The sequence below is a fragment of the Canis lupus genome, chromosome 25 (genome assembly GCF_003254725.2).
Source record: "Canis lupus dingo isolate Sandy chromosome 25, ASM325472v2, whole genome shotgun sequence".
Lineage (NCBI taxonomy): Eukaryota > Metazoa > Chordata > Mammalia > Carnivora > Canidae > Canis > Canis lupus.
Genome location: NC_064267.1, coordinates 45344730 through 45359294, shown reverse-complemented (window position 1 = coordinate 45359294; position 14565 = coordinate 45344730). Strand labels below are relative to the sequence as shown.

At 57.7% G+C, this 14565-nt stretch overlaps 1 protein-coding gene across 9 annotated transcripts in view; it reads right to left on the bottom strand.

The window, feature by feature from the left end:
* Positions 1 to 14565, bottom strand: part of MROH2A (maestro heat like repeat family member 2A) — a 47461-nt gene that overhangs the window by 28390 nt on the left and 4506 nt on the right. For 6 of the 9 annotated variants that reach the window (XM_049101186.1, XM_049101187.1, XM_049101188.1 and 3 more), the window contains 16 exons: positions 13118 to 13249; positions 12722 to 12884; positions 10005 to 10103; positions 9181 to 9332; positions 8545 to 8688; positions 7425 to 7517; positions 7068 to 7146; positions 6879 to 6992; positions 4465 to 4541; positions 3417 to 3536; positions 2999 to 3109; positions 2085 to 2232; positions 1793 to 1999; positions 1216 to 1256; positions 366 to 507; positions 55 to 107 (listed from right to left, as the gene is read on the bottom strand). In XM_049101186.1, coding sequence (XP_048957143.1) covers positions 55 to 107; positions 366 to 507; positions 1216 to 1256; positions 1793 to 1999; positions 2085 to 2232; positions 2999 to 3109; positions 3417 to 3536; positions 4465 to 4541; positions 6879 to 6992; positions 7068 to 7146; positions 7425 to 7517; positions 8545 to 8688; positions 9181 to 9332; positions 10005 to 10103; positions 12722 to 12884; positions 13118 to 13249 — 1875 coding nt within the window. The remainder of the gene's footprint in view (positions 1 to 54; positions 108 to 365; positions 508 to 1215; positions 1257 to 1792; positions 2000 to 2084; positions 2233 to 2998; positions 3110 to 3416; positions 3537 to 4464; positions 4542 to 6878; positions 6993 to 7067; positions 7147 to 7424; positions 7518 to 8544; positions 8689 to 9180; positions 9333 to 10004; positions 10104 to 12721; positions 12885 to 13117; positions 13250 to 14565) is intronic. The other 3 variants (XM_049101190.1, XM_025463514.3, XM_049101189.1) reach the window with 2 other exon arrangements.

Below are 14565 nucleotides of genomic sequence, written 5' to 3'. Positions count from 1 at the left end.
GCACCCCTCCCCTTTCTCCCTACCCAACCTCAGCAAGCTGGATCATATCTTTACTTGAATTAGCTTGTCCTCCCAGGTCTTCTGATTCCAAGTAAACTCGGTATGTTCTGCAGAAAGAAGGTCCACATATGCTACTTTCTTCTGCTGCTCCCCTCTGGATCAGCCTCCTTAGTCAGGCATTTAAAGCCCTCCATAGTTGGGCTCAGCACACACTGCATGTCCCTCCCCACGCCCCCAAGGACCTAAATAAGCCATACTGGTCCACCTTGAGCTTTGGTTCCTGTTGTTCAAGCCACAGGATTAGGACTCTCAGTATGTGCACAAAGTAGAGAGTTGACTTGGGGTCGGTGACCCGGATGCCTCACCTTCCAAGTACTTGACCAGCAGTGGGATCTCCACCTCCCACATGTCAGCCATGGAGGGCGCAATGCTCTGGCTCAGGGTCCTCAGGAGGTTGAGCATGGCTATCCCACGGCCCTCCCCCTTGTAGGGGGATGACATCAGCACCTGGGGAGCACCAACACTCCAGTGGGGCCCTGTCCCAGGCTGGGCAGTGCCAGGCATTTTGTTCCCAGAAAGGAGAGGAAGGGTAAGATAGTGGGCTTTCTCCCCACCTGAGGCTTCCGTGGAATGTGGATTAATGCCCAGAGTCAACACAAGGAGGAGAAGGGGGGCACCTGGGTGGCTTAGTCAGTCAGACATCTGGCTCTTGATTTGGGCTCAAGTTGTGAGGGGGGGTCTCAGGGTTGTGAGATTGAGCCCCGGATCCAACTCTGTGCTGGGCATGGAGCCTGCTTGGGATTCTCTCCCTCTCCCTCTGTCCCTCCCCCTCCCCACTCTCTCTAAAAAAAGAAAGGAAGAAAGAAAGAAAGAAAGAAAGAAAGAAAGAAAGAAAGAAAGAAAGAAAGAAAGAAAGAAAGAAAGAATAGATGCAAGACCTCCAGGTCTTTGGAAGTGTCATGGGGATGCTGTAGAGCTGCTCAAAGGCTGAACAGAAGAATCTGGTAACATGTCCTCACCGGGTCCCTGGGCATCTGAACACACTGCCCCTGCCCCATCTACCCAAGAGGAATGGAAGGGACCCAGAACACTCTGTCCAGCCGAGTGTCTAGTTCCCTCCTCCCACTGAGGGCTTTGGGAATTAGGAACTCAAGAAAGAGGTGCCACAGGCCATGGCCTGCTCAGGCCAGGGCAGAGCCTGGGTGAGCCACTCACCAGGAGACGGGCCAACAGTTTCTGGGGTGCAGGAAGGTCCACTGAGGAAGAAGGAAATGGGAACCTGCTCCAGTTGTGTAGCTTGAACCAGGACATGCCCGTCCCTGCTCCCATGCCCCCGTTACTCTGAGAAGGGCTTTGCCCTGGAAGGTACTTCCCCAACACCATCCCATTGCCCCCAGAACAGAGAATAGGTTGGCACAGGGACCAGTGATATGTCCATAAGGAACATTATTTTAAGTGGCTTATCCTGAGAAGAGGGGAGGACCATGCTTTGGGCTAAAGCATAGATGTCGTGGGGGTGGGGGAGCTGGCCCAGGGTCCAGATGAGGTCAAGAAGACCCCTCACCATTGGCTATCCCTTGGTCCTAAAGGGCTCCTAAAATCAGGCCCATCCCCAGTGACGCCCATCCAGCAAAGAAAGCTCCAGGTCGGTGAGAACAGCCCCCTTGGAACAAGCAGCGTCATCCTGCCCCTTAGATCGTGCCAGTCATTTTTTGAATGTCTGCTGTCAAGGGTGCCGAGTTGGGGGCGGGGGTAGGGGGAGGCATGGTAGGGTGGTTTACAGAGCACCCACCGGATGGGACCTGCTGGCTCACAGAGACCCAGACAAGCCACACCTGGAGAACAGCTGAATCTCCACAGGGCGGGGTCCTGGGACAGGGTGCAGGGGGAGGGGACATGAGGAATGAACCTGCCAAAGGAAGTTTGCACAACTTTAGGACCTCCTCAGGTATGATAAGGGCAGGCCTTTGGCCTGGCTGTCTGGATTTCTGGACGCTCCCTGGAAGATGGGGAGGGGAATTATTCCAAGAGAGCGAGCGGCCCCCCTGCCCGATGCCAGCAGCTGGCGCAGGGAGGCTGCCCACCGTGCTTGCTCTTGCTGGCCACACCGGCCGCCGCGTCCTTGGTGTGGAGCTGGCGTTCGGCCAGGTTAGTGAGGCTGATGCAGATGGGGGTCAAGGCCTCCGTGTAATCCGTCTCCATGATGTAGCACAGGAGCCTCACCCAAAACTCCTGGATCGGGCGGGGGTGGGCGGGGGGTGGGGTGGGTAGAGGCAGCATTAGCGGAGGGCAGCCGTAGCCGACCCGTCCAGCTCGCCCCACACCCGCCCCACATTCTGGTACCTGCCCTAAGCAGCAGCTCCACGGATGGTAGCTCCCACCATTCTCAGTATCTCTGTTATTACGAGAAACTGCCCCAGGACGGGGAGCATCTAGCCCAAGGCCTCACTTAAAGGACAAGGATCCCCTCCTTATAAATTTTTCCTACTCTTTGCTAGGTCACCCTGTGTCGCAATGAAAAGTTGGCACATTCGTTTCCCCCTTAAGCCTGTGACGTCCTGGGGCGTATCCTGAGCCTTCCCAGCACATGCCTTCATGTCTTCACATAGTAGGAGCTCCCTGGATGTTTGTGGAATTAATCCATTAATCCATTCGAATCATCTCTTCACACACACACACATACACGCGCACACACACACCTGGGTGGAAGGGACACATTTCTGGCTAGAAGTCAATGGGTATGTATCGAGGCCCGCTGTGTGCCAGCAACTGCCTGAGGCTCTGGGGGACCAGGTTCCCATCGAGGGTACAGCCTCTGGAATTGCATCTTCAAGGGCAAGAGCTCAGGCAGTGGGAGGATCAGGGCCTTCCCGGCATCCCAGATAGCAACAGGACAGGATTCTGGGCATGTGCCATTCGCCCCGAGCTGGTGCAGGACGCACACAGGTGAAGCTGTCACCTGCAGGGCCCTGGCCCAGGGGGTGGGGGACACACTCACATTGGTCATCCCACTGACAGAGGAGGTTATGATCCTCACGGTGTCCATGGTGACTTTATGGACCATCTTCTCCTCCAGATCCCTCTGATAAAAGCTCTCTCGGTGATTTGTCTGGAAGCCAGAACCCAGGGGTCCCTGCTCGTGGGCCGGCAGGGGCTTGCTGTGGTCTCAGGTGTGGTCTCCTCACCCCCATGGGGCTCCATGCCCAGATACTGGGTCTCCAGAGTTTTCTAGATTCCTGCCTGGGCGACTGCACACACCTCTACCTACAGCTTGCCGTGCACGTGGGCACTCGTGTCATGGATGTAGATTCGTGCGGGTTCAAGCACAGGTGCAGCAAGCAGATTCTTTCCTCAACGCTTTGGAAACCCCTTCCAAGGACCTGCAGCACCATGGTCTGCATATCCGGGCCACTCACCAGCTTGTAGGTGGACAGGGTCAGCTGCACGGACACATACTTCAGGCCCCAGCCTTTGATCCTGTCCTGGTAGCCGGATAGAGCCAATTGGCCGATGATGCGGAGAATAGCCATCCTCACCTGAGGGCACAGGGCAGTGGACAAGCCGGAATTGGGGTGGGCTCCCCGGTTGGGGGGCTTGGCATCTAAGACCCAATCTTGTCCCATGAGACAGCGAGGAATCGGGGGTGCTCTGGGTGGGGAGGGGTCGGGGGCTACTGCCCTCTCTGTCCGCCACCCCTTGACTCATCCATCCAAGGAATCAAACTCTGCAGCAGCATGCCCACCCAGGGCCGTTATCTGAGCCCTTCAGAGACACGGAGCACACCTGTCCCTTCCAGATGGGGTGCTCCATCCTCGGGCCGTCCTGTGGGGACAGCCTGACTCTTATCCTGGGCTCCCCAGGCTTGGCCAGCCCAGAACACGCCTATTCTCTCCCCCCTTGACGGCCTCCACATCTTGAGAATGGCTCTGCCTAAATCTCCAGCCCTAGCTCCTCCCCAGCCCCATGCCCTCTCACGTTTGTGCAGACCCTCACCCCCCTGGGCCTTCCCAGGGGACATGCAGCGACCTCCAGGGCCTCCGGCCAGAACTGAAGCTACATTCCAAGGTGGCTGTGGCTACAGTGGACCTGGGCTGTGGTTATTTTTTTTTTATTTTATCCTCTATTTGGAGGGTGAGGGTGAATTCCTCAGTTGCTGCTTTCAAATGTAGTAAAGATTTTATAAAACCCTCAGGATTCACTCAGCCTCCCCTCTGCCCAGGGCGGTGTCTGAGCCCCTTCACCCGATGACAGTAAGTGTCTCAGGAGCAGGACCGCAGCTCCAGTGGGCCTCTCTCCTCTACCCCTACTCCGTGCCACCCAGGAAGCTAGGTTTCCCATCAAAGGGCCTCGGGCGGGCAGCCCCCATCCACAGAGCAGATGAGCGAAGGCCACCTGCCGGGCCTCCCTCTGGGTCCCCCACAGGTGCCCTGAACACCGTCCCCTTCCAGGTCTCTGCCCTGTTACCTTGAAGCGGGTGTCAGAGAGGGTGTTCTTGACCACCCGGATGGCCAAGGAGATGGTCCTGATATTCATTCTGGGCTCTGAAAGAGGAAAACCAGCCTGGAGGGCCACCAGCCTCCGAGCTGGGCCCGGGGGGAAGCGAGAGTCCCAGAGCACCAGGCCTGCCTGCCACCCTCCACCGGGAGCCAGGCGTCAGGTGGCTCATCCACATCACGCCTCCTGGGAGCCTCTGACTCCCACCACAGCTCGGGGACACTTCCCTCAGGAGCCTCACTGGCCACCTCCTTGTCCCCTCAACACCTGTCCCACCCCGCCCGGCCAGGGGACGGTGTTTCTACACCTCATTCCCTTGGCCTCTCTGCTTTGTGATTCCCTTTGGAACCCAGTGGACTCTGCTTGCCAGCAGGGTCCCCACCTCCTACGTCGTTAGTGCCTCCCGGTGGACACGCAGGGCCAGGCACACAGTGGGCACGCACTGGTCACAAGGCACAGCGCTGCAGAGCCGGGGCGCTGGGGCCGGGCTGCCTGGGTTCAAATCCTGTGTCTGCCCCATCCTAGCTACGTGATCTCAGGTGAACTCCTCAGCGCCGCCCCCTAGGCCTCAGTCTCCCTACTTTTGAAATGTGGATGATAATAGCACCTCTGTCACAGAGCTTCTGCGAGCAGTAAAGAGTGCTTTGTAAGTGCTTATGAGTCATAGCACCGCTGACGGGCGATTCGGGGAAGAGGAAGACTAGGAGACATAAGATAGAGCCACGAGAAGGTTCTGGGGAGGCCAAGTATGGATAGAATTACGGTTGGGTGCTCAACCTGACGCTACACTCAAGGCCCCATGTTACTACGGGTCATGGCTGGTGGAAGAAGGAGAGGCGCGCAGGACAGGATGGAGGTAGCAGATAACCAGGCACTGAGGTAGCATGTTACAGTTCCAAGTTTGCACCTGCAAAGTAGAAGCCTTACACCCCACCCCCGTCCCCTATTTTAAAAATAGCATATGCTCCTTGCAGAATTATTATTATTATTTTTTTTTTTTTGCAGAATTAAAATAAAAGGTACCCACTCAACAGTCCTGGTGTGTCCCCTAAACTCACGCAGCAATAAGCATGTGGATTTCCCGCAGGTGACCAAGGTGGTGCTGCGTGTCCTGCTGCCCTTCACCCAGAGAGGGCATCTTGTCCACAAAAAGGTACAGACGGACTACACCCTTTATGGTTGAGTAATATCCCACTAGGTGGATAAACTCTCATTCGCTTCAGGAATCCCCCCCTATAGAAAACTGGTTAGGCTGTTTGCAGGGTTTTGCTTTTACACAAGACACGCTCACCAACATCCTTGTCCGGTTACCTTTAGGGGAAGGATTCCCTTCAGACAACGGTCACTGGTCAAAAAGTCGGGATGGTTAAGCCCAGGTTTTGGTCCCTATCCAATTGAGCGCCCAGAATGCTTTATCAGTTAACACCCCCTGTCCACAAAGTGCAAGAAGCTAGTTGCTTGTTGTTCCAGCTCTGGGCTTAGCAAAGTAGAACCCGCGGGCTAAATCCGGCCCAAAGCCCATTTTGGTAAACAAAGTCTCATCGGAACACAGCCACCCTCTGCAGTGTGTGACGGCTTTTGCACAGTTGAGTCGTCGTCGCAGAGGCCGTATGGCCTGTAAAGCCAAACATATTTTTACTAGCAGGCCTTTGACAGAAAAATAGCCAGGCCAACCCTAGTCGTGATCATCTCTGGCCGCCAGACAACTCAAGATGGTCTCATTGTTGCTTAAATTTGTATTTTATTTTGTTTTTCAGAGAAGGCTTTACTGGCAGCAGAATGTGCTTCATAGACAGTTGCCCAGTTTGTGCAGTGCTCGAGGGCACCCAGTTGAAGGGCTGAACAGGAGTGGCCCGGGCTCCTCTAAATAAATCGTGTACCTGCAGGGCCACAGGCTGCCAGCAAAGGGTGCCTTGCTCCAACTCACACAAAGGTGCCGTCTGAGCTAGTGTCCCAGTTGGGGACAGGTTTCCCCCCTTTTGATTGCAAGGCCAGGTTTAGAGTTTGGGCCTAGGGATTTAGAATCAGGGTGTTTAACTGCAATGAGGGACAGTGGGGCTTTAGCCCTACACCTACACGGTGGGATGTGGCCTTATTTAAAGCCTTTGATTTCACTTTGGGGTCGGGGGTGGGGGGGTTCAGTTACCAGTTTGGAATTCAGACTCAGAGGGAAGCTGGGATTCAGAGTTTGAGGAGACGACTGAGGGTGGGGAGTGTGGGTCACGGTGCTGGTTAGGCCCAAGGGTAGAAAATAGGAAGCAACCGGGAGCTGTGACTCCATGTCCAGCCCGTGGGGTCTATGAAAGAGGAAATGACAAGGGTCCAGACATGGGTGAGACCTGCCTCCCTGGCCTCCCGCCCGGTCCAGTTCCGTCCTTGCTCACCATCTGCGCTCACCACGGCCCTAATCAGGGTCAGGGTCCCCACGCGGATGGCCTCCTTGCTCATCTCTATCTGACTGAAGAAGAATTTCATCAACTCCTTGGGATAGGACCGGGCTGCAGGGAGAAGGCTGCTTTAGTCCCGGGGCTGGGACTCCCCAGGCTCACTCACAGCGGACAGGGGGTGCTCACCGAGGGCTATGAAGCACTGTACGATCTCCACCAGGTTTTGGCTGCTGTATTGCTGCTGGGCAGGAACCTTGGCACACACCTGGGAAGGGGGCGTGCAGGGAGGGTGGTGAGATCACAACCAGAGAGGGGACGCAAGTGCAGGGCCAGCCCAGCCGGGCCGTGCCAGCAGCACGTGGGCATCAACACCTTGCACCCTGCCACACCCACCCTGGGGGTACGGGAGCCCGTGAGCAAGACCGGGACTCCACCACCACCACACCCTGTCCTCCCCAGGTCGGGCATGCCACCTGCCGCAGCCCACTTCCCACTGATCCACCCTGAGGATGCTGGTGCCCCAGCCAAGCTTGCCGGCCTCACCTGGACGTGCAGTTCTGTGAAAATGGTGTGCAGTTGCATTTCGGGGACTGGGGTGTTGGTGGTGACGGACATTTCCAGGATCTGCCTTAAGACCTACAACAGACAGGCAAATGGTGGGAGATGACCTCCTGCCGATCCAGGTCACTTAACCCTAGACTCTTGCTACTCAGCCAGCAGCGTGGCCCAGCAGCCGGCAGGCCACATCCGCATCTCCCGCTGGGAGCTAGTTAGAAGCGCAGCCTCTCAGGCCCTGCTCCAGCCCCGCTGAATCTGACCCTGCATTTCAGCCAGCCCCCAGCCAGGGCCTAGCACAGTGAAGCTTGCAAAGGGCTGTGCTCGGCCACCGAGCACGGCATTCAAGGCCCTCTTCCCCTTTCTCTCAGATCCACCTGGAGGTGAAGCCCATTCTTTCGCCAGAGTGACCCAGCAGCGGGCCTCTGGATCTATCACATTAATTCCTGCTCCTTGCTTTTAGAGTTGAGGACCATGCCTCATCTGCAGACAGATGAGTGATCCCCTTACAGTGTCTTCAGCCTGGGTCACACCTCCACTCCGAACGCTGCCAAGACTCCATCTCATGTGGCTTAGGGGCTGTCGTGGGTTAAAGGGTCCCCCCAAAATTCACGTACACCGGGAACCCCTGAATGTGACCTTATTTGAAAACAAGGCTTTCCAGACATAGTTAAGGGTCTCATATGAGACCATCCTGGATTTAGGGTGGAGCTTATGTCCAACCATCGGTGTCCTTGTAAGAAAAGGAGAGGACACAGAGGCAGACACGGAGAAGAGGCCGCGTGAAGAGGGAGAGGGACCCTGGAATGGTGGGGCTGCCAGCTGCGCAATGCCTGGGGCCACCAGAAGCTGGAAGAGGCAAGAAAGGATCCTTCCCCAGGCCGTCCTTCAGGGCCTTATGGCAGCCGCCCCAGGAAACTAATGCACCACCTCACTGTGGCCTCCAAGACACTTTGGGATCTGTCCCTTCTGCCTGGAACAACAGTTTTCTCAAAAATCCAACAAGTGCCAGGCCCCAGCTTCTACCCAGGTGACACGTCCCTAGCACCCCCCCCACCCCACCCTGGAAGCAAGCATCCCGCCGGGCTGAGGCCCAGCGAGCTCTGACCTGCGTGATGAAGAGCGCCTCCAGGCTGCCCCGGTACTCCGCCAGCAGCAGCGGGATGTAGTCATACACCTGGTCCCGCAGGTCATCGTTGGGCAGGAGCAGGTTCAGCATGGGCTTCAGGGATTTGATGACCCCCAGCTTCACCTACCCCAGGAGCCCGGGACCCCGGCAGTCGCGTACCTGCAGGGGCCCCATGCTGGCCCACCAGGGCCATCACCGCACCCAGAGAGTCAAGGACACGTGACAGAGGGCCCCCCCCCAAGACCCCCAATAGCAGGCGACGAGGCCAGACCGTCCCTGCGAGTCCCAGCTCGGTCACTCAGTAGAACCTCTCTGAGGGCCTCAGTGTCCTGGTGTGCAGAGCAGTCCTGCAGCGTAGAGTTGATGCGGAAATAGCTCCCTCAGGTCGAATGCACTGTAACGGGGCCCTCACCCAGCACCCCGGGGGCCCGTTCTCAAGCCGGCCTCCTGAGGCTCCAGGTGCCCTGCCGTCCAGCTCCTCTGTCACGCCGCTGTCTCTCCGGCGTCCCAGGAATGACGCCGGGCCCAGGGGTCTCTGAGCCCTCCTAGCCACACAGGCGTGACCTGGGGGGACCACGGGACCCCCCTCCCCCCACCGAGAAAGGGGCTTCTCACCTCGGGGTTCTGGTTCCTCAGCCACACGGTCACGAAGTAGCGATACAGGGGGAACAGCTTCACGGCAAACTGATCTTCGGTCATCACGGGGTACACGCTGTCCTCCAGATGCCTCAGGTAAAACTGCACCGTCTCACAGAAGGTCTCTGTGGCTGCGGGTTTGGGGGGGGATGCAGTGAGCCCCGAGGGGCAGGGGCCGGACAGGCCTCCCCACGCACCTCCTGCAGGGGGAGCGCTGCACACTTGGGGACCCAGCGGGTGACCCACGTGGCCTCAGGCCGAGGCCTAGAAAACCCTTTCTTCCGCCCTTAATCTCTGCCCTTCCGACCCTTATCAGCTGGATATCCATGCAGGGACCCCGGTGCTACACATACAGGGGCGTCCGGGCCCCATCCTTGAGGTTCAGGTGCAGGGGTCAAGAGTGGAGCCTGGGCTGTGGCCCTAGTCACACCCCGAGGATCGTACTGCGGAGGCCGGTGAACACATTTTGCCTCATTGTTCTCAGGTATCAGAGATTCGGAGCCCCCCAAAAACGCTCAAGAAATCAAAACCCAGGCCCAGGAGATCAGATGTAAACGGCACCAAAGACCTGCCCAGGTCAGGCCACGTCAGAGCCGCTTTCCCTGGGTCCCTCTCCTGTGGATCCGAGTCACCGTGACAACTCCCTCCCGCCAGGCCACGTCCTCCTGGACGCACGCGCCACAGCTCAGCCCCCCCGAGAGCCAAACCCAGAGGCAGGTGGGGGGGGGCAATGTCCGGGCAGACGAACAAGCCCCTCCCCGGCGAGGCCCCTGCACCTGGCCGCCCAGACCGGCGGCACGTACCGCTGCAGATCACCTGGCGCATCTTGGCTTCGTTGGCGAGTCGCAGCATCGTGAATATGGTGGCCAGCGTGATGCCCATGTACGGCATGAACTCGAACACTGGGCGGGCGAGAGGCGCGGTCGGGGCTCGGGGCGGGGCAGGGAGGACGAGCCCCTGGCCTGCGCCTCCAGCCCGCGGGCCGCGTGGGAGTCAGGGCGGCCTGAAAGGACGGAGCTAGAAACAAGTGACGGGGGAGGAGCCGGGGCCCAGGACACAGAAGGAGACGGAGGACAGGTGGGGCGCCTGGCTGGCTCGGTGGCTGAGCGCCTGCCCTGGGCTCGGTGTGGACCCCGGGGTCCCGGGATCGAGTCCCGCATCGGGCCCCCCGCGGGCCTCCCTCTGCCTGGGTCGCTGCCTCTCTCTGGGTCTCTCATGAATAAGTCTATAAAACCTTTTTTTCTAATTTTAAAAAAAGGAGGAGGACGACGAAGAGCCGCAGGGAAGTGCGGGAAGTTGTGGGGGGAGAGACTCAGTGGGGCTCATGGGTAGATGCCCGGCTCCGAGGTGTCCCAGGAATGTCCTTGGATGAAACAGGGAGACAGCCCGGGTTGGGTGGGGGGGACCAGAGGCAGGCAACAGGCAGGCAGAGAAAGGAAGGCAACCCGGAGGTGGGGAGGGGGACAGAGGACGGGTTCTTGGGACACAGAGCCACCCTCCCCACCCAGGACCGACCCCCTCCATCGGGCCCTCCAGCTGCCACCTCAGCACAGCTGCCACCTCAGCAGGCTAGTCCTCCCGCCCCCAAGGCCTCTCTGCCGTCTGTCTGCTTCCACCGGCCCCATGTGACCAGAACCCGTGCACGAGGGGACACACTGGCCCCTGGGCCCTTCCTGAGTCCCTGTCCTTGCAGCCTCCACGCACACCACCTTACTGTCCCCAGATGCCTGCCAGCTGTCTTCCTGCACTGGGCTGCTCCACCCGTGTGGCCTCCTCTCACCTTGCCTCACGTCTCCCCTCCCCTCCCTTCTTCTCTCCTCTTTCCCTTCCCTCCCCTCTCCTCCCCTGTTCTCTCTTCTCTCCTCCCCTCCCATCTCCCCTCCTCCCTTCTCCCCCTCTCTTCTCCTCTCCTCGCCTCTCCTCCCCCCTCCTCTCTCCCCTCTTCTCTCTTCTCTCCTCTCCCCTCTCCCCTCCCCTCTCTCTGTCCTCTGCCCTCCCCTCCCATCTCCCCTCCCCTCTCCTCTCCTTTCCTCTCCCTGTACCCATTCTGCAGGTGTGGGTGTACTGAGGACCCTGCGAGGAAGGCCCCACCCCTGCCCTCGAGCTCTGCAACCACACATCAGCTGGCCGCTTGCCCTCCCCCCTCCGACGTCCCGCATGCATGTGGACTCAGTGCACCTGCCGCTGGCCCGCTGCTCAGACCTGAAGCCGGCATCATCCTCGGCTCCTCCTATTTACTCCTTCACCCCCAGCACACAATTCATCAACAAGTCCCATCCACTGGAGCCTCATCTGTGTCTCCCATGTGTCCCCCGCTCACGGAATGTGCCTCAGCGTGAGCCACCAGCACCTCTCACTACACGCCTCTTAGCCCTTCTCTGTCCACACAACAGCTAGGATGGTTTTCCTGGAACCTACGTTCCACAAGGCAGCTGCAGCTTTGCATCCTTCAACGGCTTTCTTGTGCCCTCGAGTGAAGTCCATTCTCCACCATGCCTTCCCCAGGCCCTGCTAGCCTCTCCAACCCCCTTTACACCATCTCCCCCTCATCCTGACTACAGCCACGGTAACCCCTCAGTTCTTCCGAGAAACCAAGCCTTTTGCTGCCTCAGGCCCTTTGCACGTGATGCACATCTGGTTCTTCACACAGTTACCATCATTTCTCATCCCTTCGGGCCACAGCTGAAATGTCACTACCTCACTGAGGGCCCCACAAACCTGAGGTCCCCTCCCTCTTGACCTCAAATAGCCACCAGGCTGTTCTCTTCCTACCCCTCATCACATATGATGACTTGTTGACTTGTTTACGGTCCTTTATAGGACAGAACCCAGCACCTCGTATTCACTGCATGGCCCAGCACCTACCACAGCCCTGCGCAGAGCCGGAGCCCAACACCTACTGGTAGAATGAGGAGGGGGCCTGAGAGTGAGAAAAGTTTGGAGAAAAAATGAGAGGAATGAAGAGATAGAGATGAGAGGCAGGGACACGGAGAACCTTAGCAGAGGGAGACACATGGAAACAGAAAGTAGGAATGCCAGAGAAAGATAAGAAAACAGGGAGGGATGGGTGGGATAGGAGGCAGGGAGTGAGGCGCGCACTTGTGATGCACAGCGGGTGATGTATGGAATTGCTAAGTGACTACACTGCACACCCAAAACTAGTATAACACTAGTTATAACACTGCATGGCAACTAACTGGAATTAAAATAAGAATGTAAGGGGGGCAACTGGGTGGCTCCATGTTTGAGCATCTGCCTTCAGCTCAGGTCATGATCCTGGGGTCCTGGGACCGAGTCCCTGTGGGGAGCCTGCTTCCCCTCTGCCTATGTCCCTACTTCTCTGTCTCTCATGAATAAATAAATAAAATCTTTTAAAAAAAATAAAATGTAATAAAAATTTTTAAAGTAGAAAAGAAAGGGACGGGGGTGGTCAGAGAAGAGAGAGGCAGAGACCAGGAGGGGGCGCCAGACTGGCCTGCAGGACCAGATGCCAGGCTGGGGACCCGCGTGGGGAACCTACCGTTGCCATTGGCCAGCTTCGCCAAGGTGATGATGACAAACTCATCCGTGAGGTTGAGGGGCTTGAGGTGGTGCTGCAGCTCGTACATCACCAAGCTGAAGTGGTTTCGGGACAGAGCCGCCAGCGTGTCACTGGCCACCTCGGCCTTCACATAGCCCTCTGCCTGCAGGGGACGGGAGAGGGATGTGGGGCCCCACCATCCGCTGGACCCTCATGCAAACCCTCCTGCCCCACATCTGCTCCAGCCCATGTGTTTCTTGGGCTCAGCCTCTTCTTATCCCCCCAACCCCTTCCACCGAGGTCACCGGACAAGAGCCTTGTGCACACCACGCCATGCCTACCAACGGCCCAGCCCCTGGGTTGGTTGGAAGGGGATGGGGGACGGGGCTCTCCTACCTCCAGGGTCTCCCTCATCTCTTTGGAGGCGATGGCGACCAACCTCTGGACTCCCTGCTCCTCCAGTTCCCCCTCCTGCTGGATGATCTCCTGGAGGATGTTGTAAATGTTGACTTTGCGCTGGGTAGAAATCTGGGAAACAAGTAGTGCAAGAGGGAAGATCCTGGGCTGGGCCGTGGCACCAGGGACAGACCCAGCCCCCACCCGCCCAGTACAGTCTGCCATCATCTCCCTCCTGCAATGCACCTGTGATTTATAAGATGCATGTATTGGATCTCTGTCCCACTTCTGGCACAGAGCTCCTAAAACTCTTGGAGTTTCCTAAGTGAGGAGAGCGATTTAAAGTGTCCTCTGTTATGTTAACGAGGTGACCTAGCTAGCACCTAAAGATGGGAGCTGGTTGCCTGGAGAACCAACCCTTCAATGGGAGGGTTGGACCTTTCAGTCTTCGGAGGGAAGGGGAGCTAGAATCTGAATGGAGGAACCGTAGCCAATGGCTTCATCAACCGCGCCTCTGTAGGAGGCCTCTGTAGGACGGGGCTCAGGGAGCTTCTGGGCTGGTGACCACGTGGAGATTCTGGGCGAGATTCCCAAGAAAGCACATACACTCCACACCCTCTCCCCACGCCTCTTCCTCTCTGCATCTCCTCCGTCTGGGTCTTCCCGAGTTATATCCTTTTATTTTTTTTTCAATTTTTTTTATTTATTTATGATAGTCACAGAGAGAGAGAGAGAGAGAGAGAGAGAGAGAGAGAGAGAGGCAGAGACATAGGCAGAGGGAGAAGCAGGCTCCATGCACCGGGAGCCCGATGTGGGATTCGATCCCGGGTCTCCAGGATCGCGCCCTGGGCCAAAGGCAGGCGCCAAACCGCTGCGCCACCCAGGGATCCCGTTATATCCTTTTATAACAAACTAGTACTCTAGTAAGGAGCCTATTCCCCTGAGTTCCGTGAGCCACTCTAGCGAATTAATTGAACCTCAGGAGTGGGTTCTGTAGCCAATTGATCAGAGGCACAGGTGACAAGCACGGGGGTAGGGCGCGGAGACAGTCTTGTGGGACTCAGCCCTTAACTTGTGGGATCTCATGCTGTCTCCAGGTGGAGACGTCGGAATTGAGTGGAACTGTAGGACACCCAGCTGGCGTTTGAGAATTGCTTGGTGGTGTGGGGAAAGCCTCCCCGCCCAACGCTGGGCCTGGTTGCAGGATGATTAATCTCCCATCCGGCAGCTGTGCCCACCATCCTCAAACTGCCCAAGAGTCAGGCCCTACTCTTCCACCTCCAACACCTTTCCCTGCCCTTCCCCATTCAACTCATCCAACTGGCCCTGTCGGTGTGGCCTGCAAGTCTGTCCTCTCTTCTCTGTGTCCAGGCTGGCATATTCAGCAAGGCAAGTGTCAAACGGTCAGCACGCAAGCTCCTCCAGGAACTTGGCATTGCCCCACTTGA